The sequence below is a fragment of the Agelaius tricolor genome, unplaced genomic scaffold (assembly GCF_023055355.1).
Source record: "Agelaius tricolor isolate 1412-34295 unplaced genomic scaffold, bAgeTri1.0.p SCAF_5, whole genome shotgun sequence".
In the NCBI taxonomy this organism is placed as follows: Eukaryota; Metazoa; Chordata; class Aves; order Passeriformes; family Icteridae; genus Agelaius; species Agelaius tricolor.
The window spans coordinates 14,383,022-14,407,240 of NW_027269265.1; the positions used below are offsets into that span (position 1 = coordinate 14,383,022).

The window sequence follows — 24,219 nt, forward strand, 5'->3', positions numbered from 1 at the left end:
AATGAGCTGTTCTTTAAGATTAAAGGGGTAGCATTTAGTTGAACACACCTGAATGTGGAAGGAGTCTATTTTCCTCACACTTATGAATATGTAATGATGTGCTTGGAGGCACAGTCACGAACCCCTAATAAGAATGCACGAGTCTGTGTTTGAAAACAGACATTTGCATTTGCCCTCTGGTCACAGTACATGGGTCATTCTTATTCAAAAATTTATTTGCTTTATTTTTCTATTCCCCCTCCTTTTCCTGCCCACCTCAAAATATTTTTTCATTTCTAGGTTTTGTTTAGAGAAAAATTAAAAAGGGAGGGCTAAATCCCTCCAGAATGGTCAGGATTCAATTAGAGTCAGCTTACTCAGTGATATATACATTTGTTTGTGCAACTGAAAAACTCCATTGTCTGCTTTGAGGAAAGAGTATTTTTCAGTCTCACAAATATGTTTGCTTTAGCAACAGATTTGGGCAGGATTCAAGAAGAAACAAAAAAAAAAGAAATCCCACATAGGTGCATAACATGACATTTTAAAAAGTGAAAATTGGGAATTAGGTAACAGAAATAAAGTGATCTAGACAAGGGCTATATTTCATAAATTGCATAAATACTTCAGGAAAGCTACCACCAAGAAAGAAACAACAAAGCCTCGTAAATGTTAATACAGGGAGCAATGAATGTCATGCACCAGGCTACCAGGGTTGAAGGCATGGTATCCAGGAGGGGAAGAACAGGCTGTGGAGATTGGTACTTAATGAGAATATTGCATTTCTCTTAAAATTTCGTTTAAAAAGCTATTGAGAAGCTACTCCAAAACACACTCAGAATTGTTGTGAATTTTTTGCTGCTTTCTAAACAATACAGTAGCTTCAAATTAGGCACCAAAGAAGACTTTGCTAAGAGTTTATAACTCCCTTTCTTCAGTTCTTTCTCACTCTTTTTTCCTTCAGAGAAGAGCAAAGGAAAAAAAGGAAAACTAATTTAAAAAGAGAGAGTAAACTTGCAGCACTTTATTCACCACCTGAATAAAAATGCTGGAAGAATCAGGCCTGTTCTCTCAAAAACAAAAAAGAAAAAGAAATAAGCAGACAAAAAAAAAAATCACAAAGAAGTCCAAGCAAATTCATTTGCAGAGAACGGAATTACTGAGCTACAGCAAACCACAGCAAACAGTTTCAGCTGCTGGCTATATTAAAGACTTCATCATCATTCTGCTAGGGGACAGAGAAGTTAATTCCCCGTCCTAAAGCACGGAAGGAGCTGCAAGCATTCGGCACAGAGGCTGTGAGTGCCATTTGCAGGTGTGTGAGCCCGCGGCTGCCGAGCTGGCTCCGGGCGGGTGTGCGGGCAGCGCTGCGCTCCCGCTGGAGCCGGGCAGGGCCCTCGCTCGGCGCACACCCCGGCACTCGCACGGAGCCGGAGCCCATCACAGCTCACTGCACATCTTCTAGGCTTTACACCGCTCTCACAAGTGTGCCTTTGGTAAGCAAAGCCAGCCTATTGTGGCTGCAGCCGCCGAGCAGCCCATTATTCGAGATCTAACAGTGACACCTGCAGCTGAGCCCCGCGCACTGACACAAACATCTCCCCAAGAGAAACAGAGCCTGGTTTGGAACCGTACACATCTCCTGCTTAATTATCCTCGTGTACCTCCAGTTTGCCTCTCCCACTGGCAGCACAATCAGCTTCCACACCAGCATGAATCAGCTTTTCCATTGAGAAAGCAAGCATGCTGCCATAAAGTACATAAATAGCCCACAAAATCTTCCTTGAGCTGCTTGGTGGGAGCAGAGCTGCCCAGGCATACACAGACACACACACACAGATCTCTCCTCCACAAACAGGTGTTTCAGGAGAACCACCTGCATGTCTGAAAGACTCACCTCCATGTTGCAAAGATTTAATCACTTCTCTGTTAATTACAATAGAAAACTTTACATTTTATATGAATAAAGACCAGATAACCGGGCACTTTGGATGAATCCCCTTTGTTGTCGCTGCTCCCTGCTTGGTTTTGGTTACCAGCTGGTGAGCATCTGTAAAATGGTCATTCTGTCTCCTTCACTCCCAGATAATCCATGAGTTTTCATAGTTTCACCATTATGTAAAGCACTTTGTTTTGTTTTGTTTGTTTGTTTGCTTTAAGAGAAGCAATGTTGTACTTTAACTGCTACTCTGAAGGCTACTTTGAGAGGCCTGAGTCTCCAGTTAAAATAAATAATATGTAAAGTTCTATATTTCATTTTTTCATTTCCACTATTCTCACAATTTACTGCTCCTTCACCTTCCTTCAATATACTAGAAAACAAACTCCTCTTTTTCTCTTAAAAGCAGAAACTACAACTATAAGGCCTTCTTTGCTGTAAGATGATTTTTTGTATCACCAAATCTTTTGACTCAGTACAACAGTTTCTAACCAATATCAGTACTGGTAATTCATACAAGCACAGTATGAATTTGGTTTTAATTTACAACTCTTGGAGATACTTCTTTTGTCATGTAGGCTTTTAGACCTCAGATATAAACATGTGTTCACTTGAAAAAAAAGATTTCTTTATAACTTTTGTCAATATTCTGCTGATTGCTAGTTCAGTACCAGATGTGCTATGCTTAATGGTGCATATACAAGAAGCATTCCCTAATCCCTAAATGAACTTCTTATCTCTAAATATATACCGGATAAGCTATCTAAACTCAATTTAGCAACTATGCTATTAAATCTACCAGAACCAAAGAGTGAAAGAATATTGTCAAAGCCAAGTGCCTGTTAGCAAAAAACAAAAAAATCCTCCTGAAACAAAACATGGCTAACCATAGATCAAAATCAATCAGACATAGATTAATTTCTCCTATTAGGGCATCTTGAACCCCCACATCTTCATTTCACAAGTGCATACACCCAGTTTTAAATGCCTCCCATTTTGTTACCACCACACTCTGTCAGTCACAATTTGCTGCACAGAAATGAGTTGTCATCAGATCAGACTTTTTAACTGCATATGAATGCAGATGGATCCATTATGGGATTTAAGAGAAGTGCACCAAAAAAAACAAGTGTCATCTGCTGGCTGGATTACAGCACCTGGAAGCATTGCAACACCAATTCCCTTTGTGACCCTGGGACACAGGTTGATACAGCACCTGGATACCTTCATTGATGAAACTACAGCATTTTCATCTTCATTCAGAGCCAGACACTCCAGCCTGGCTCATCAGCTCCTCAGCAATAACCCCTCTTGCCCCTGGACTGTGCAGAGGGGAAGGCAGGGGATGCTTGGGACAAGAATGCCCATTTATAGTTCTGATGTCTCTGACACCCCGAATTTAATGATTTCCTGACACCACAAAAACTGGACCCACCTATTTTATTCCACACAAGGTTTCTTAAAATAGTTCACTATCTGTGAAGGCAACAAAAGCAAGAAACTACACAGGAAGCAACAAGGGGCAAGTTACACTCAGGCCCACAAAGGAGATGACTCCCGATGTTTTCTGCCTATTGGATGTTACATGCTCTGGTGCATAACTCCATGATAGTCCACAGGGTTCTCTTCTACTTCCCTGCACTATCTTAACCCCTCTTATTTCTCCTTCCCTCAGCATGAAAGGTGCCCACTACCAGTTGTATGCAAGAGACCTTAAAAATTCACTTTTTCAACCTTTGGGACTGAAAAGGAGCACAAGAACTGTAAGGTTTGCAGAGTTTGGTCTAAAGTACAACAAAATGCTATGCAAAATGGTTGTCTGTCTTCTCAGAAAAAGTTGCACCTTTCCAGGTGCAACAGAACAAGATTCTGTTCTGCAAGAACGGAATTCCACATCAGTACAAGAGGAGAGTTCTGGGTTGGAATCAGAGAAATGGATGGAAAGTTGTCACAGAGGGGTGCACATTCAGTATGCATTTGGTGGCATCTGCCTATATTTTCCTCCACTTTTGTTTATGTTATTGTCTTATTACCTTGGGAGAAGTGTTACAAAATCACCACCTCTAAAAAAAAAAAAAAAAAAAAAAAAAGAAAGAGAGAGAGAAAGAAAAGAGAGGGATGAAAAAAAACGGGGAAAAAAAACCAAGGAAAAAATATAATTTTAAAAGAAAAGGCTATGCATATGCAAAGTTGATTCAAATGCTTTCAGATTGCGCCATAGAAAAGCTGTGGCCTAGTTTTGGAAATACATATTTCACTTTATTTTGCACACAGCTGGGTTTATATTGGCACTCACACTAATATGCAAAATGCAGTATCTTATATTCATGAATGACTCTTTATAAAATGCCAGGAGGGCACCTGCTTTCTTTTCTTTAAGTCTATATCATGACAAAGAAGCAGCCTGTATAAATGGCCAGCTTCCAGCTCTGACCACAGCCTGGAGGGATTTATGCCAGCTGTACACAGGTTTGGAAGTAAACAACATGCCCCGGTCAAAAGGAGTTCCTTACACTCCACGGAAAGAGACTGCTAATGAGATGCAACGGACGGAGCAGGGAGCACCCGGCAGCCCTGGCCTGCAGGGAGCTCACAGCACAAACAAGCCCATGATCTCTCAGACGTGCTGCATCCTGGTCCTCTCCACGGAGCAAGGCCAGCATCTTATGTGCATCACCCAGGCCTTGCAGCCCTGCTGCAAACATTTTGCCGCTCCGGTGGTTCTCAGGGCTCAGTAAGCGCCAGAGCATTCGGCAAACTAATACAATGTACCCTGGCCAGCAGGAGGTGTTGGCATTTCTTTCTTTTCAAATAGATGTATCATGTCTCAGTGGTTTAGAAGGAAGCCTGCTCAAACTACTCATCTTAAGAAGTTGCTTTGTCTGCCATCCAAATCTGACAGGATCTGTGTGCTTTGAACTTCAGATGCAAAACTCATCTCTCAGGATTTTGCCCCCAAATCAGAATAACATACATGAGACAGCTTGATAGAGATTTTTCTTTAATGTACAGTTGATTAAACATGCACTCAAAAAAAAAAAAGTTCTTAAATGAGATATGGACAACAAACATTAGACAAATTTCACAGATATTTGTGCAGATAATTCGAACTTTAAATCAGAATTTTTAAAATTAGACTGATGCATACTCATTTTATGGTCATGTTAAAAAAAATTGGATATTCAATTCTAGCTTACAAACTGGAGTTGGTTTAAAATATATTAAAATCTTTATTCCTTTTACTACACTCTGCAAGATGATTCCTACCACGTGCTTTTTGGGTCTGATTAGGATTAATTCTTTTTTCTGACTAAACAAAGCCACCACAATAATTTTCATGTGCACTTCTGAGTTAAGCAAGGTACTGCAAGGTCAAACCAGCCTGAGTTTGCACAGGATGTTATTGACCTAATAGCTTTCCATCATTACTGCACTGCACTTGATATACTGTTTGATTGCCAGACCAGAAATAGCTGCGTTTCACCACCTATCAATTGATGCAGTTTGCCAAGTGTTTGAAGAAACTGAAAAGTAACAACAGACACAATGCAGCTATAATAAAACAAGCATGTGTATAATATTACATCAAATTTCCTAATCAAACCTTAAAGAAAATTATATGAAGACAGAACTGGATCTGTGATCAGTTCTTCAAGAAGTAATAGTCTTTCTTCCACTTCCCAACACCAGACTAAAGCTATGTCCCTATTCCCGCACCAGGAATAGGCAGAACTAAAAGCAAGAGAATCATTGACTGGAAAACAAAACTTGTTAAAATGAGCTGTGTTCACACATTTACCTTTGTCTCCCAAGGCCCTGCAGCAGCCTACAAAACGCTTGTTGCCAAATGTTTTGCCATTTTCAGCAGGTATCAGAACAATTGGAGGTGTTTATTCCGGGACCAGTACACTGCATACAAAGTATGAATCTTCCTGCAGAAGCTAATTTGTAACTGCTTGGAGATCTCCCTCTGCAGTCTGCACTGCAAGGTGCGAGTTTAGCAGCACAGCAGCTACAATGATCTCTTCAGAAAAACAGCAGCAGAGTTAGGACACTCTTCATTAGTTCTTATTGATGCAGAAAGCAAAAAATGCATTGATGAATTAAGTTATCACTGAATTAACTAGCAGCATTAACTATTCTTCTAATAGGAAGAAGAATCAAACCAGAGGCTACAAGTCTGACACATCCCAAAAGGGACATTTTATGCACTAAAAGAACTATGAGAAATAAAGTCAGCCTGCTCAAGGCAAGAGCAGCGTCCTGTGTGAAGGTAATGCTCTCATGTGGTGTATCACTTTGTACATACAGTGTTTGCACATACTGTGAACTGCAAATCACATTTCTGCATTTTTCGAACTAGCAGCAAAACATGCTTTCTCTGCTCAGGTGACAATGTAGTTCCAAAAAAGTTCTGATGAGAAATAAACTCATTGCAAGTACTAAGCTTAAGGTCCTCTGAGATCTATCTCCATTTTTGTTTACTTCCTCATCCCTCTTTCATATTCCTGCTAGTCCCATTCTTGATATGTAATGTTTTTAAAGGATTGGATAGCCTCTTCTTGGATGCAGAGGAGCAAGTCATGAAGGGACATGTTTTACATGCCTTAAGAGATATTAGGTAAAAACAGGAAATATTAAACACAGAGAACTACAGTTTTGAGTTGTGACTATTTTTTTATTACTATTTAATTCTTTCACTGGGCTAGTGATAATTGTTTTTGCGAAGATTAGGAACAATTTAGTATTGTAGAAAAGCTCTGGTCATTGTCAGAATACAAATTGCAATTAGGGTTCTGTATCCGTCTTTCTCTGTGTGAAGTCTGGTTGTTGTTTGCATTTATCTGGGAGAATCTGATTTAACCCTAGCAATTGCAAAGGGGAGTCAGGCAGACAGCTTCCCACCCCTCAGCTCCGCTGCTGAATAGCAAGCGACCTTGCACAAAACAACTACTCTGTATCTTCATTTACCCATCTAAACCACACCTATTGTATTTATTTAGCTCACAGGGGCATCAACAGGCTTAATTAATGTTTGCAAAAAGCTTTGAGATCATCAGATGAAAGGTCCAAAATATTTTAAAGTCAATGAGAAAAAAATGGATAGGTGCCAAGAGAGTCAATTGGACAAACGGCTTCTCCTATCAGTATTGTCCATATTTCAGTTTCTAGTTTATCAGTGGAATATACACGGCTGTTTAAATAAAGTCTCACACATGTTCCACTGTGTACAGAACCAGCCACCACAGTTTGGAGATCTGAAAACAGTTAGAAATCTGTAAAAGAACACTTGGGAAGACATATATTACATTTCAACTCCAACACAAAAGAAGTCCTTTCTCCAGAGTGTTTCTGTAGTCTGTAGAAAAATTCCCAGTGGCAGTTAGCAGCACATACATGGAGTTTGATTTAATATTTTTATATACTGTAATTTTTTGATCAATGGACACTGAGAATCATCATCACTTGACTGCTTTATGAAGAAGAGCTTGAATTTAATATCTGCAGGCATATAACCAGTGCTTAAATAAATAAGAAACTCCCCTTTCCCCAAGGATCCTAATGCTATAGCATCTAGGTCACTGCTATTAATCTCTTCCCTAAGGATTTAGAAATAAATCCAAGATCCCAAGTAAACTCTATTCCTCAGCTGACTGCACCCCCATCAGCCAACACCATTTTCATAATTTTTCTCCAAACCTGGTGATAAGCAGTTTTAGTTTAAAATTGTTCACAGAAGAGATCTAAGATATTGCAACAGTGTCCTATTCCAGGCAGGACCAGGCCAGCTGAAGATGGACTTGCTCAACTCATGGCACATCCCCTCCCACTGACTCCAAAGCCAAGCCCATCTTTTGTACTCATAGGTTTTAATTGCAACCTGTCTCCCAGAAACAAAAGTTTTAAACATGCACATGTGGGAAGAGCAAGTGCTGTCTTAAACTCTCTCACAAAAATACACCTAAAGAGGTCAAGCTTTGGATACTTTGTGGTGTCTCCTACTGAGACAAACTAGGATAATAAAAGATGTGGATATCAAGCAAAGCATTATTGGCAATTGTTCAGCATAGCACAGATTAAATTAACTCCCACTAGGTTTAGTCTTTGCAGCCTCAGTTCAGTCTCCAGATAGAATAAAGTAGGAGCAGCTATTTCAAAATACCAGGACTAGTAAGAAGAGTGCTGAAAGTTAACAACCAAAAATTGGAAGGTGTTCAGAAGATCTGAGGGAAAATGGTGTCACCATAGGGCACATCCTATTTGCTAGTATAGGAGTACTGACACTTGTTTCTGGATGAAGTCAGCCAACCTACACCTAGTTGTCAAAATGACAGAGGAATTCCTTTGTTACTTCCAGATTTTCTTCCATGGTGTTGCACAGGCTAACCCTCAAAATCTGGTGGATTTGAACTTCCAGTCTTTGCTAAGGCTAACATCTATATAAACCAAGGTAGTGCTGCTGCACAGTGGTGGAGCAAAGCACTGCCTTCTGCTGCTTTGACATACTACATTAGAAAACACGTGGGTTCAGGTTTTCTTTTTCTTCTTTTTAATCAGGAAAATAGAAATGGTAGGTTCTTTTTGTATTTCCTATGTAAACCACATTTCAAAATTAACTGCTCCTTCAAAAAACTAAAACAGTTTACATTACCATTGTGATGCAATGCAAACAGTGAACACACATACAATAATGCCTTCTCCAATTTTCAGACATTTACTTCCACATGAAAAAACTAGAGCTTGGACTAGATAAATTCATAAGTTGAACATGAGAAGCCAGTATTCCAAAGACAACAACTACTGTGGGTGTGTTTATATTAAAATACTTTTTTTTTTTTTGAAAGGCAAAATAGGATGCAGTGTGTTGTCAAATAAAACAGCACCCAGTTGCCCAATTTTGTTGCTTTCCTCTATTGGAAGACTGCTCTAATACCATGCATAGGAACCTCTCCTCCTTCATGTTCCTTAGAACTAATTTACAGCAGGATATAAAGATTATATATCCATTACAAAACAAAAATTGGAAAACTAGTGGATGAGCTTCAAATTGTGTATGATTCATGCCTACAGGAGAATCCAATGGAACAAAGTATCTACTATATGAAAATTCCAAGATATTCTCAAATGCTAACAGTCAATCTTTGTGAAATGTCTGATAACCTCTAGTCCCATTTCTTATATAAAAAGATTGAAGCAAGGAGTCACTAGCCCTGCCAAGGTCACACATACTCAAGTCGGATCAGAATTTAGGTTTGGCTTTGCTGTGAGCCAACCTTTCAAACAACTGCTTTGAACTACCAGTGATGAGTTATTGTTGGGATTTGTGTGTTTGTTGATACATTATATAATGTTTCTTATATAGTAAAAATTGTTTCACCTTTAAAATAATACACACATGTCCCTTTTAATTTTGAAGGAAATAAACCACTAAAATTATGTCATGAGTGGAAGCATCAAAATGAAGTGTTACAGCTGAAGAACAACAAAATTGTGGGAATGAATTGGCCATTCTTGTGCATTTCATCAACATTCTGTTGATGAAATGCACAAGAATGGCCAATTCATTCCCACAATTCTTTGTAAGTTTTTGATGTTGTCAGGTAAGGCACGTTTCATTCAGTTTGACACATAACAGTGGGTGCTGAAAATAAAGTTTGTGATACTAGAACACTAAATAATAAGAAAAGATATCTATTTTAAACAGACCTAGAAGCGTATTTCCTTAATAAATGCTCAGATTATCCTTGAAAATCTAACAGGCCAGAAAGGAAAAATCAACACGCTATGGTGATTGTAACAACTCAAAGTGTGGCTTCCATGCATTTTTAAAAATACAGGTTATAGTAAATCAAAAATGAAAGCATTCTTTAAGCTTTAAAAAACCAAACCTAACGGTGCTAGATCAAACTTGCATTTTGACTTTATCTGCAAAGACACAACATCTGGTGTGCTTCTGGCTAGAGAGCTCCTATTCAGAGAAACCACTGTTGAGGCTATGAAGCAATTCCTACATCTTTGAACAAACATAAATGCAAGTGTGCTAGCTTATATCCCTACATTTAAAAAAAAAATTTAAAAAAGTAGTCTTCTTAGGTCAATTAATTTACAGACTTGAGATTCTCCAATATTAAGCCTCCATTTTCATGGAACAAAATTTGCCCCTTTTTTTAAGTAGCCTAAGTCATGACCAAAAATTTTATAAATGAGGAAGAAGTGCTTTGTGCCTACACTACTAGAAAAATGCTTCAAAATTAATTGAACTCCTTTTATTCATAGCAATTACTATAAATATGATTTCGTCCCTATTGAAGTCAAAGGCTCATTGAACAGAAGCAGCTCTTAGTGTTTTGTTGTTTGAGAAAGAATACAAGAACAAAGAATTTATTAATTAGTAAATTATTTTTTAAAAAAATGAAATTATGTCCTGTGAGAAATATCCTGGAAAAAGTATTTGTAAAATCTGTCCACAGAAGATGATCTACCACCTTTTAAACTGCAATCAGACCAAAAAGACGGATCTTCCTCCCATAAAGACACTGAAAAGCAAAACACTGAAACTGCTTTTTAAGGCATTTTTCTTCACTTAGGCTGTGAAGATCTTTTTATCTCACTACCTACAAGGACTAGATGCTACAAGAAAAAAAAATACTCCCAGATGAGATACCACATTTAGTAATCACTAGTGAACAGAAAATCCACACACTGTTCTGGGTGATGGTAAGAAACAGTAGGAACAATCACTAATAACTCTAATATACTGTGTGAGCAGATGGCCTAAACTATCAAACGTTTTATCAGTCTCACTGTTTTTTTACATTGTAACGGATAAAACTTAAGAGATGATAAACTGTGGCTGAGACAATGAATGCTTCCATCCATCATCCTGGGCTTCTCTTATTCCAACCATGTGACTGAGTCAAACCAAGTTTATGATATCTTGGCAAGAGATTCCTACAGAAGCTAATGTCTAGACTGAGTACATGTATAATTCATTTATTCTCCATAAAAGCAAAAAATGTTCATTTTAAGAATCTCCATTTCACTTAATTGAACCAGATCACAACGAAATATCATTGTGAAATATTTAAAGATCATTCTCAAAAATTTCTGCCTTTATATTGCTGCTGAAACTGTGTTTATTCTGAAGAGAACATCAAATTTTTAAAAAATTGCATGCTGATCCTAAATAAGAGAAATCTCACTTTAAGAGCCCAGGCTCCAAATCTAATTGAAATCCTTGGTACAGGCTGCAGCTCCTCTCCCCGCGCGCTGAACAGGCTTGGCACAGCGTCCAGGCATGGCCGGCTCTCGGCTGGGGGCAGCGTTCTCGGCTGTGAAGGCAGAGCGTGCCCTCTGTCACTCATGGTGAGCAGTCCTGTCCAACTGTCTCTTCCCGACAACTTTATCATCAATCTCTTTATTAACAGCTCCGCTGCAGACTCGGAACGCAAACAAGGACAGCGCGCATGCCAGAATTCTGGAAGCACACAGCACGAGACACCGCTCAGGGCACGGGGCAGGAATGCTGGAGCAGCAGACACAGCACAACTCTTCCATGCTCTTTCAAGAAGTATCATATTTATTATGTTTACTTAGAATCCAATTTCTATTTGAGGAGATGGGGAAGTTGTTTCTTAAACATCAAAGATTGCCCACCTTGCCTCCAGTTTAATCTTCAGGCCATTTGAAGTGCCCGATCAATAAAGGGAACTTGACCCAACATTCCGTTCTACTTTAGTAATTCTATCTGCTTTAGGTCAGTGTTTTACCCTAACTGAACCAAGAGCCACAGAAATAACCTCAGATATAACCTCAGATAAACTGAAAAGTTTCACATGTGTGGAGTTTAGGCATGCAAAAATTTACTAAAGTAACCTTATTCAGGTGATTGACTTCGACAAATACAAACAGAAAACAGGAATGCTAGCTCGTAGATAGAGCAAAAGCAGCATTTGCATTTGTAAGCTGTCCAGCATCTGTGTGGGCCACAGCAGTTTAAATTATTGGCTAGTTCCTTAAACAAATAAATGCAGCTTTTTTTCTCTAATAAGCTGGGGCTTTTATCACCTTACATCAATAATAATTTTACTCTTTATCCTTTCCTATTACTTTCATGGATTCTAGCTCTTATTTAGAGACAGTAACTTAATACAAAACCAAAGCTTAATAATATCTACATATATCACAAAATATTTTCCCCAACCATTACTATACCTTTAATTTTAATACAATGTGTAGGACATTTGTCGTTCTTCATTTATTTTAAACATTGCACTAGAATAGAGATAATAAAAATACTGAGGAAATTAAGATACCCAGACTTGCTGATAGGACCTGTGATCTAGTTAATTCAGTAATATAATTCATAATTAAGTGTGGAGGGCAGGAAAAAAAAGTTACCTAAAGACAGCATTCCAGCATTTTGTTAGAACAATAAAAATATACCTGAACTTAATTTTAAAAAATCCTTAGTTTAAATATCCAAAACACAGGTGGAATATCCAGCAGTGGTTAACCATATTATCTTTTTCATAAACATGCCCTCTGAAGTTTCATATTAAAGTTTGCATTCTTTTGGTGACAGTATTAGCTGATGTTTGTAGGTATTTCAAATTATTAGTTTGAACTTTGTAGATGTAGCAAACTGCATCTGCCTCTACCAACAAAACCAAGATGCTTTGTTTCTACTGAACAGACACTTATTACTACTATGACTATTCAACTAAAATCAGTTTACTGATTTGTATTACTGACATTTTTCCAATATGAATACTGGATCTGTAAAAAAAAAGTGAACCCACTCAGTATTCAGATAATACAGGTACATTCCTAACTGTACCATCAAGACCTGCATAACAAGTGATGAAATCTGGTAAGTATTGTTCAGCCACAATGATGGCAGAGAGATTAATCATAGCAAAGGTACTTGACTAGTGTTTCCATGAACTTACATAAATGATGCCAGCAACACTACAACATGCAAAATACCTTTTCTACAAATACACACAACTTCTAAATAATATCTATTATGAGGATAAACATATTCTGCTTCCTCAGCAACTATCACAGTAGTTTTTAGTGCATTTAAGCATAGGTTCTGGCTCAGAGTCAATATTGTATGTTCTTGCTATGCTGAATTACTTTTGGTTATTCTAGATGCTGAAGAACTGTTTCATCTTTTACTGTTGATAGAATTCATTCTTTCATTAAGTATTTACTAACAATTGATATTCATTTCTACTCAGTTACCATATACTTGTAGCTACAACTTTAAAAAAATGCCATTTAAGAAAAACCCAAAACAAAGAAAACCCCCCCAAAACTAAGAAATGCACTAAGTGCATTAATAGGAAGTGGCATGCACACATACTATCTACAAGGAAGCACAACTTTAGCTAGAACTCATCAACTCGAATGTCTGATTCCAATCAGTATGTCTAAAGCCATCTGTTAAACCATGGCTTATTAATGTTAATTATTTTGGCTACAACAGTAATTTTCAGCTTCTTGTTTGCAGATCCTTATGAGTCAGTGAACTTAATTCAGGAGGTTGATGATGAGCAACTCAGAAAAAATAGCTATTGAGAGTACCTAAAACACATTAAACAGAATTTTGTGTATCTACTAGCAGATTTTTACTGGTCAGAGAAAATAAAAGATGAATTAAAGCCATAAATAACACCATCATCTGTGATGAAAGGGAGATGTGGTGGGCAGGATATAAAAATGATTAATCTGTTTTAAACAAGACAATTTCATGCTGTGAAAAATATATACAACAGAAAGGTTTATTGTTTTAGGCAGGGCAATTATACTATGAAGACCATAATCATCAGTGGTTTTAGCAGTTAAAGAAATTTTAGTCAAAAGTAGACTACTTATTAAAGTTACTCACATCAAGCATTAGGAGGATTGGGCTCATGCTGATACAAAGATCAATCAAGTGATGCACAGCTACCTGCAATTTTTACTTTTATTTCAGGACATGCTTAAACTACTTAAGAAGAAGAGAAATAGTGCCATCTGCTGACATAAGGAATAGGCACTTGCAGGAAAAGCCTGAGGTGCCAAAACTCTGACAGCCAATGCTTTTAAAAAATGAAACTCAAACATTTGCTGAAAATAGCATACCCCCAAATTGTTTAGGCACGTGTTTCTTCTAGTTTTGTCCACTTTTAAGAATTTAGGATGAAGAGATGGAATGGATGCCCTTAAATGTTTTGTGTTTTTGTCGACTCTGCCCCTACCAAAACACTGCACAATTCACAAACTTTCCCTTCAATAGCTAGAACCCAACATCCTTGAGGGTTATTTCCACTTCCTATTGCAAACATAAATGAATGCTCTCTAAATAAGCATTATCTACTCTATTTCCTTTAGGCCACACCTTATTTTGCCTTAGCAGAAAATTTGAGAGCTAAGTAAGAATTAAGAAAGTAAAACCAATTTAGTATAGTCAGAAAAATTAGACAACCATGGGATTGTGCTGTTTTTTATTGTGTTTTCAATGGAGAAATACATCATCTGTTTACAAAATAGCTCTTGAAAAATACAAGGAGTACAGATACTATAAAACAAAGCAAACTCCAGTCATGAGACACTACGTACATCATGCGAAAGCAACAGTCTGATCTCCAGGTTATGAAAACTAGAATTAAAAAGTCACTATACAGAAAGGTTCCAAGTTTCCAGCTTGGCAAAACTTGGGTGCAGTTACATGAAACGTTTAATAAAATGAAAAAGATTTTCCGATGTGTAAACAAAATGACAAGACTAAATTTGTGCCTGGCAATTTCGATCTAAACTCCATAGCTACACAAAATACACAGACAGCTTGTACACTTCAACTGTTAAGATATAACCTTCTTTGGGGGGTGGACGACAGCAGGCTGCACAGGGCAAGGAAAAGAGAAATATTGTATACTAGACATCTTAGACAAATGGCAAAAATAAAAAAACCCTTCAGTTACTGCACAGCCTAAGTAAAAGATAAGCTACACTCTGACTTTGGAGAATTAATTTAGAAGGATAAGGGGAAGAGTGTAAGTAATTTAACTTGTAACATGAAAGATGCATGTGTAATAGGATGGAGCACAATGGGAGAAGGGAGTTCATAAAACATGCTAATCAAAGTATGGGAAGTATGATTTGACATCCCACATATTTCAGACTTAAGTAATAGTAACATGAAGTTTGTTATCTACATCTGGTATTACTGTTGGTATCCCTCATGTTCCTCAAATACTGTTCTTTGCCATGAGAGGTTCAGTTCTTTCAAAAGAAAAAGCTGTTACTTTTTTGATAGGACTACAAGAACAAAAAAATAGGAGTAAGAGAGCTTACTAGATGTCAAGTGCTTACTAGAAATATGATTTTTAAAAATTTGGTGTTGTTCAGTATGTAAAACTACTTGTGATGAACTATCTAAAAATAAAAAGGTTAAAATTCTTAGGGAAAAATCTTTTTGCCTTTATTTAAAATTTTTAGCTTTTTAATGCATACGGGACCTTTATGGAGTGTACAAAAATCATATTTAGTGATTCAAAGGCCATCAAGACAGGTGGTGTATTTCACAGGCACACAATATTTACCTAAACACTTTAGTCATGGGACAAATTCTGAATTTGTGCCTAGAGGCCCACAAGGTATTACAACTAGGTAAGGGGCAGGAGGGAACCCAAATGAGTACATGGCTTGTTTTTATTTTGTATAAATAACTATTGTTCTATACGGTGCATACAAGCAGAAAAAAATAATTTGAAAAAAAAAAAACCCCAACAGTAAATGCAAAATATTTTCCCAAGAAATAAAGGGATAAAAAAAGGGAATAAGGAGTTCAGTTAGCTCAAAAGAAAGTTTATTTACTGTTTGATTGCTGATTTGTATGCACCTTAAAACAATCCTATAAATAAAAGTAGACCACACCTTAATCATGTCCCACCAATACCAAAACTTCCCAATTACTTCCTCAACTTACGGCTTATGACCCCAAGATTTGACATTACATTTTAAAGACTTACTGCTGCTTGATGGCAGTTGAACTAACTATACTATACACTTTGCTTTCAATGTATAGTATATCATAGAATGTCATCCAATTTGCAAATTACTACTATTGAAGAGACTCTTCAATAAAATGAAATTTTATCAGCTAAAGATCTAAAATTAGTCATACTCCAATAAAAAAGTACATAAAAGTGCATTTAAGGGATTCTTATGCCAGTTTTATCTCAATTTTGAAACAATGCATCAAACAAATTCAATCAGAATGTCAAATATGGCTACAAATAGTGTTCATGTTTTTAAAGGCAGTAATCCTTCGAAATATTTAATGTAACTGTTGCTAACACATTAATTGTACTCCTGGCTTCACATACTAACCTGGACTTCCAATCAAGTGGCGACTTTAGTCCAGAAAGGGAAGTGCACAACATATACCTAAATCCATTTGCGATTATGTTCTAGTCTTGCACCCTCCGTTCTCCTTTTTTTCTAGCATTAGAAGACAACAGGTTGAGTTGGCAGATACTGTTTATGGACCCCTGAGGTGGTTTTTACCGGTTCAATCTCAATTTTATTGAATTCTTGATAACAGGAATAGGATTTGCAGGAAGAGCAGGGATATCTGAAAGGTCTGTACTGGGTGTTTTCTGTAAAAAAAAAAAGTTTGGTTGTATTTTAACTTTGTAAATATAAAAAGAAAAATATTGTGGTAATTGGCATTAACTTTCAAAACAAAGATCTTTAGAAAACTTTTTAGGAATATATGAAGATAATTACAGATTATAAAGAGAGAAGCAGGTATTTCCTTCGCCTACAGAGTCTTTAATAAGGAAAATTTCTACAAGAATTTTTGTGTGCTTTTCTTTTTTTTTTTTTGACAACTGCAAGAAATTAGCACGTGGTGCAGATAAAGCTGGGCCTACTAATAACCTGTATTATAGTAAAACATCCAAATAATAATGATGCTTGATCAGTAACATCAACTATCTGATCTACATATTTAGTATTTGAAAACATCTCTTAACAATTCAGTGTTAAGTCTCTGCCCTTAGAGACGAGTGATAAAAAACAGTTCCCAATCCAAAGTGTGTCTTCATACACTGCAGACTGTTGTAAAACTCTACAGTCAAATTTCCAATTTATCATATTGGAGATTTACATGACAAAAAAGTTACGAACTCTAAAAAGTACTGTATGAATGTTTTAAGAATCCCACCTTGACAATAATCTCAACAATTTTTTCTCACTTATAAGACTTAAATGCCATTCAGAAAAATTGTATCTAAAACAAACTAAAGGAAAAGACAGAAACACACCCAAGATTCAATGAGATTAATTTATTTCTCACTTGCTATACATGCCTCTAAGGTTGGAGTGGTTTGTTTCTTTTTCTTTTAAGTATTTTCACTTCCACTGTGGCACATTATTTGCCATCCCAATAACGCAGTTATTATGCAATACTTCACATCATTTATCATAAAATGTTTCCTTACATTATACATGTTCAAAATTTATATAAGGTACCTTTGATACATGGGGAAATCTGCATTAAAATGACTACTCTTAATTGCTGCTTTATTAAAAATAAATCAGTCAAGTTAACACTGACTGATGTGTTTGTGCACAAAGCAGCAGGGACCCAGGACAAAATAGCTCTGGGCTTCACATCACCCCTGCCCCAAGTAACCCCCTGGTTGGTGCTGATCTGAAGTTGGACGTGTTTCTATTTTCTGCGACATGGGCAGTGTTTTAAACAAAGCCAACAAGAACACTGAAAAATGACAGAGAAGGCTCACCATCCTTTGTAGTTTCCAGATTACTTACTGTGTGCTAAATTAACAACCACACAATCTGTAAAAAAGCTACAAAGCTTTATAAAATCCCCCACAACAACAGAAAAAATATAATTGGTATACTTACTAAATGATCTAAAAAATTCCCCAAAGCAGTTTAGGAAGTCCATGTAGCATCTACAGTTTTTGCCAAACAGTTTTGCTATCTTTATTCAGTACTGCTCATACCGTTCAAAATGTCCAGTAAGAAATACAATTATTACTATTGCAACAATTTCTATTTTCAACCAACACATTCACTACACATACTTCAATGATTCAAGTGTGCATAAAGTGCTTGATAGTGATACTTTAATCAACAGAGCACTAAGTTTAAAAATACTAGTAAGAAACAGAGGTGCTCTCTAAAAGTTGTTACAATACTAGAAACAAAAATTTAAGTGAATGGTACAGAATTCTTACTGTTTTGCAAAGGACTTTACACTGCTAACACCAGCTGGCTAAGGAGTGACAAACTTACAACTTGTCTCTCATACCAAATATCAGGATCTGAAATTACATTTCAGACATCCTCAACCTCTACCTGGATATCTTTGAGCAGCAGCTATTTAAAGCATTTGTTTCCTTGTTAGAAAGGATTATTCTGTGATGTGCAAAGCACAACGGAATAAACTGAGCCCCTTACTTTGAAGGCACAATTCAGAAGAGCGAATCCAGCTTCGGTCAGTTTGTATGGCAAGCCATACATGTTTAGCTACAATGCACATTCAATAAGATCAATGAGCATCTAAAACACAAAAATTGTGGCAGTAACAACAAGTAGCTTACCATAAAATGGATTTCTATTTAAAATTATACATTTATTTTTAACATCTGGACTCATTTCAGTTTCAATTCTTTCACCACAGATTAGTACATAAATACATTACATGGCAGTATTGCTTTTAAAACAGTACCTGAGGAGCTTGCAGAGAAGTTGTCTGAAGAGTTTCTGTTTGAGAATTAACATTCACTTCTGTCTCAACTTGCTCCTGAAAAAAAAAAACCAAAAGCATCACCACAGTTCCACCACTTCCAATGAGCTACTTATATAGAACACCCAACACTCCAGAATGATTTACATTGCGCATATTCAGCAAAAGAAAAAGGCAAGCATTGATGCTTGCTGCATTGACACCCTTCCTTTTAGGAAGGAATCACCACACTGGAGAATGTTTCACTTATTAGGGATTTGACATCAACACAAGCTATATCACTTATCAGCTGTCACTTGTTTAACCAATTAACACCTTTTATACAGAATCCTATAGCAAAACATTACATGTTGTTCAACTCACTAAAGACAAAAAGTGTATTATCAAGGAGGATCGTGTGAAACACTACAGAATTTGTTTAAAAATTCAACAGCTTTTGCCATTCTGCCTGTAAAGTTTTCCTGCTGCTTTAATGGGTTGAATCAGCTTTCTGAATAAATAGGTGAGTGTCAGAGACTGATCTGCAGGTAAAAAACAGTGGGACTACAGGACTAAAGCAGGACAATGGCACATTCTCGTTTTAACAAAAACAGTCTGCTAGCTCAAAGTGTACCATGAACACACCCTAAAAGAGGAATGCATTTCAATGTATGAAAACCTATGTTTATGTTAATTTAAGAAATTTAATTCCACCATTTCCTTACATAAATATTAAGGACAAAGACTTAGAGGAGACTGCCAATAAAAACTAACAGGATTACCTATGTCTTTTATAATTATCTGTATCCAGTGGATCTATTTTTGAATTGAGGATTAAGTGCTTACATGTATTTCTGCCCTCACCTACCTTAACTTCAGAGACTGCAAGGTGACTGCCTAACAAGATACAATTCCTTGCTTATGGCCATTGAAGCTATAAACCAAAGAACTTACATTTAACTTTAAGCATAAGCATGACTTTCAGAGTATTCTAGAGACAACAGAATGTGCCCCATAAAAACTGCAAAATCCCAACTGGAGAGCTGCTATCATAAGGCTAAAAAGAGTCGGTCACACTTTCTGTTCACCACTAAGACAGAAAAATTGTCTGCTAATTACAAGATACTGGAGAGGCACATGGAATCTCCTAAGTCCCCAAACAGTATGCTGTAACTTCACACAATAATTTCACCTGCACAGAAGATTTACTTATTATCACTTGAAATTTCTTTATCTAAAAAGTGAACAAGGTGGCTGGCTTTAGGATGCTCAGCCCGACATGCAAACTCCAAATAGAATACTTAGGACAATTGTTCTATCACTAATTAACATACATCAGGTTTGGGATGCAGGAAAAACATGGCACATTGACACATCCAGGATCTAATTCAACAAACTGAAATATAAATATGATGACTAATTTTTTCACCATGCTTAATAGCATATGACTGACCAGCAAAGAAATTATGTGATTATGGATTTGGGCTCAACTTAGCATGCCAGCAGGCAATGGACTCCATCAATACTGACATGAACATTAAAAAAATAAGATATCATTTTGATATCTTTACTGGAGAGTCTAGATATAGACATGCTCTTAGTCATTCCTAGAGAGAAACAGTAATTTTCCCAAATAATATATACAAAAGTATACTGTCTAGGCATATATACCTTAGTTTCCATTTTTTCATGTTCATTCAAATCTATACAGCTAGTATCTTCACTTATTTCATCCTGCTGAAAAGCAAACACAGAAACTATTACAAATCATAAAATTGTATTTTTAAAAAATTAACAAGAAAATAAGGTCAAAGTGTTTGAAAGGACAGAATTAGTTGTAAGACTTAGCATATTACAACCTTACCAAAATAATTACTTTTAAGGTAAGAATCTTGATTCTATGCATTTGGGCTAATGCAGTACATGTGTCATGTGATGAATACCAACAAAATAAAAATACTAACACCTTGGCAAGCTGAAAACATCAAGCAGCAATGCAACCAGAATAAGAAATATCTGAAACTTGGAATATGAGAATCAGCACTCTGGGTGAAATGAATATTCAAAGTTTTGAACATTGCTATGGTATGATCTCAAAATCTCAAATACCTCTTCAATTTTAATTTTCTTAGGAGACTCTTCTTTATGGGGAGAAGATGTCCTTTTCACTGCTGCGACAGGGCTAGGCATTTTTGTTGCAACATTTCCTGAACTTCTTGGTGATGGATTTAATAGATACGCTGAGGGAACAATTCTAGAGATGGTAGGCTTTGGTGGTGGAGAAATGGCTGGTTGTGTGGCAGTTTGAGGAATGCTTTCATTTGAAGTACCTATGGACAAACAATTTAAAGACCTTCAACAAGAGGAATCGACACAATCATTTCAGTTCAATCACTGGTATTTTTGGTCTCTAATCAAAACCCCTGACATCAAGCAGGCATCAAGGAAGTGGTACAGTTAATGGTGTAGCATCATGTTTGGAACAGCAAGTGTGCGTACACTGCACAGTTTAGTTTCAAGCTCATTCTTGAGCTTGCTGCACCCTCAGCAAGTTCACTGGTGGCACCAGGCTGTGTGGTGCAGCTGACACACTGGAGAGACAGGATGCCATCCAGAGGGACCTGCACAGGCTGGACAGGTGGGTCAATGCAAACCTCTTGAAGTTCAATAGAGTGAGTGCAAGCTCCTGTGGCTGGGTTGTGGCAAACCCAGGCACACCCACAGGCTGGGCAGAGAAGTGACTGAGACAAAGTCCCTGAGGACAAAGACTTGGGGGCCATGGTTGATGAAAAACTCGACATGAGCTGGCAAATGTGCTCACAGCCCAGACAGCCACAAGGGGTCTGGGCAGTAGGTTGAGGGAGGGGACTTTTCCCCTCTACCCTGCTCTTGTGAGACCCCCACCCGGAGTGCTGTGCACAGTTCTGGTGTCCCCAATAGAAGAAGGACATGGAACTGTTGAAGCAAGTCCAGAGGAGGCTGTGAAGTTATTAAGAGAACTGGAGCACCTCCCCTCCAAAGAGAGGCTGAGAAAATTGGGGCTGGTCAGCCTGAAGAAGAGAAGGTTGCATGGAGAACCCACAGCAACCTTGCCCTACCAGAAGGGGACCTACAGGGAAGCCAAAGAAGGGTTCTTTGTCAGGAATTGTAGTGATGGCACAAAGAGCAATGGGCACAGACTGAAAGAGGGGAAATCTGGGTTAGGTATTAGAAGAAATTCTTTAGTGTGAGGTACTGAGACACTGGAACAGGTTGTCCAAGGAGGTTTTGGATGCCCTGACCCTGGCAGTGTTCAAAGCCAGGTCAGTTAAGGCCTTGAACAAACTGGTCTAGTGGGAAGTGTCCCTGCCCATGGCAGGAGGAGTTGGGGTTAGATGATCTTTTAGGTCCATTCCAAGCCCTTAACACATGATTCTGAGAAAGACTTCCTGTACCAGACATAGGGTAGCCATGGCAATGACACTCTGCTTAGCCTAATTAACCCTGCTTAAGGCAGGCTATATGAGCCCAGACAGAGCTCTGTATAATACAGCTGTAGTATTTGTGGTACCTAAGGAAACTCTACTGCTTCTGTACTCAGCCATATATATGCATTGCCAAGACTGCATTAAATAAAATCCAAGAGCAATGTGAGCCTTTTTCACTCAAAAATTAAGTTTATCACTTCTCAGGCTTAGCTTATCTAGTGACAAATATGAAGTCATCACAGAGCATCAAATAAAGAATTGATATTATATACATCCTTTTGAAAAATGCTCCCTATGACAAAGTTCTATCTCATCAATTGCCTACCTCAAACCAATAAGCGCACATAGGGAGATGCTCCAGGATGAGAAAAAATACATTGAGGAAATTTTTCATTAACAACTATCAGGTGATTAACATTTTGATTAACCAAAATATAAGAATGAACAACTTCTGATATGCTTCCAAATCCAAAAACCAGTCACGCCATTTAAGCTCCATTTAGTGCTCATGGACAAACTAACTCACATTGATGCACCTGTGACACGATAAAAATCAGAGAGAAGTAAGACTAAACCATGCCACACATCAAGAGTGAATAAGAGATTTCATTTTGAAAGGCTAACCAGTCGCTCCCCTTTTCCATCTATTTCTGACTTGCTCCTTGTACACTAAAGCACCATCAAAAAAGAAGAGTAGCTGATTCTAAGAAAATATTTTCACCAGATGCTTTTATTCTTTGACTTAAGAGTGAAATTTTTAAATTTTTAAGTAAAGTGTACTTTTTCTTGCAGAAAACAGAGGATAAAGTCAGCACACGCAGTGGGACATATCTGAACAGACATCAGTAAGGAACAGGTGTTTCTGCTTACATCTGAGTCTTTTGCATTCCTAGAATCAAATTCATGAAGCACAAGGAGCGGGAACATGGGAGGACAGACTACATACAGACAGTACAGAACCACCTTGAGGTTAACTACAAAATGAATTAAAAATAAGTATAAAAATTGTTCTTCCAGCTTTAGATAATTTTTTCCTCATTTAGCTAACCAAACTACAGACCTACATTAGGTCATTGGAACACTACTGCTATTGTGAATGGCAAATATAAATCTCTAAGAATAAAAGAAGTAAATATCACAGCAAATATTTCTCTGATTTTATGAATCCTTAAGAAATTATTGAACTATGTGTATGAAGAACAACACATTACAGCATGTGTTATGCAAAGACTAGAAGAGTCAAGCTGGAAGAAAAACTGTCTTATAAACATTACCAAAAATTCAATAGAAACAAAATGCTACACCATTTTCCTTACCCCCTGAGCTTTCACTGGAATTTATTTGTGGCACAGTGACTTCAGAAGCCTGTGTGTTGGTCACAGATGCTGCTGTTACAGCTGGCGCAGGACTGCTTCTGCTAAAAAGAGAAAAATTATGAAATGCTAAAGACATTAGTAAAGCTATGGTGTTACATGATCTGCCTTTCATCACATCATGTGTTACCAATAACCACAGCTAGTATTTTACCTACATTACAGAGCAGAACTTATGCCAGTAAAAAGGTAAAAGTGAGCATTGGCAATCTACTACCCAACACAAGCAATGGAAGCTCTTTCAAATATTGAATTTACATCACTCAATGACAGTTTTGAGACCAGAAAAAGGCTGTATTTAAAAGACAGGCAAAAATTCAGGCAGTGTCTACCCAAATAATGAGCACAGGAAAACACAACAACTATTTACTGCAGGGTGAAACAAAACCAGTGTAGAAGGACAGAATATAAAGTTTGGTTTTTAATTTACACACACTGTTACAGTGATGATTTCAGTCTAAAATCATCCGAAACAAAGGCCTGGGGCTTCAAGTGACCAATCACAAAAATGATCCCTTTTCCATCATCAAGAAATTGGGAAGCAGTGTGTGTCTAAAATCAGCCAAAGGCAATTTCCACTTCACTTATGACATCCTAGGTAAGACAGATTTATTTCAACAGCAGATACTGGTATCGACTACTGTTAACCATTTACCGAGGAAGACTAACTGAAAGAACTTTTGTCAAAAGGACTAAGTCAAGTATTTCATC

At 37.3% G+C, this 24,219-nt stretch overlaps 1 protein-coding gene across 6 annotated transcripts in view; it reads right to left on the reverse strand.

The window, feature by feature from the left end:
• Window positions 1-14,395: 14,395 nt before the first annotated feature.
• The window catches only part of PAPOLA (poly(A) polymerase alpha), a 43,541-nt gene continuing 33,717 nt past the window's right edge, over window positions 14,396-24,219 (reverse strand). For 3 of the 6 annotated variants that reach the window (XM_071426523.1, XM_071426524.1, XM_071426518.1), the window contains 5 exons: window positions 23,452-23,552; window positions 20,778-20,998; window positions 20,340-20,405; window positions 18,672-18,746; window positions 14,396-16,569 (listed from right to left, as the gene is read on the reverse strand). In XM_071426523.1, the coding sequence (XP_071282624.1) occupies window positions 16,474-16,569; window positions 18,672-18,746; window positions 20,340-20,405; window positions 20,778-20,998; window positions 23,452-23,552 (559 nt within the window). In that variant the 3' untranslated portion in view covers window positions 14,396-16,473. The remainder of the gene's footprint in view (window positions 16,570-18,671; window positions 18,747-20,339; window positions 20,406-20,777; window positions 20,999-23,451; window positions 23,553-24,219) is intronic. The other 3 variants (XM_071426522.1, XM_071426520.1, XM_071426519.1) reach the window with 3 other exon arrangements.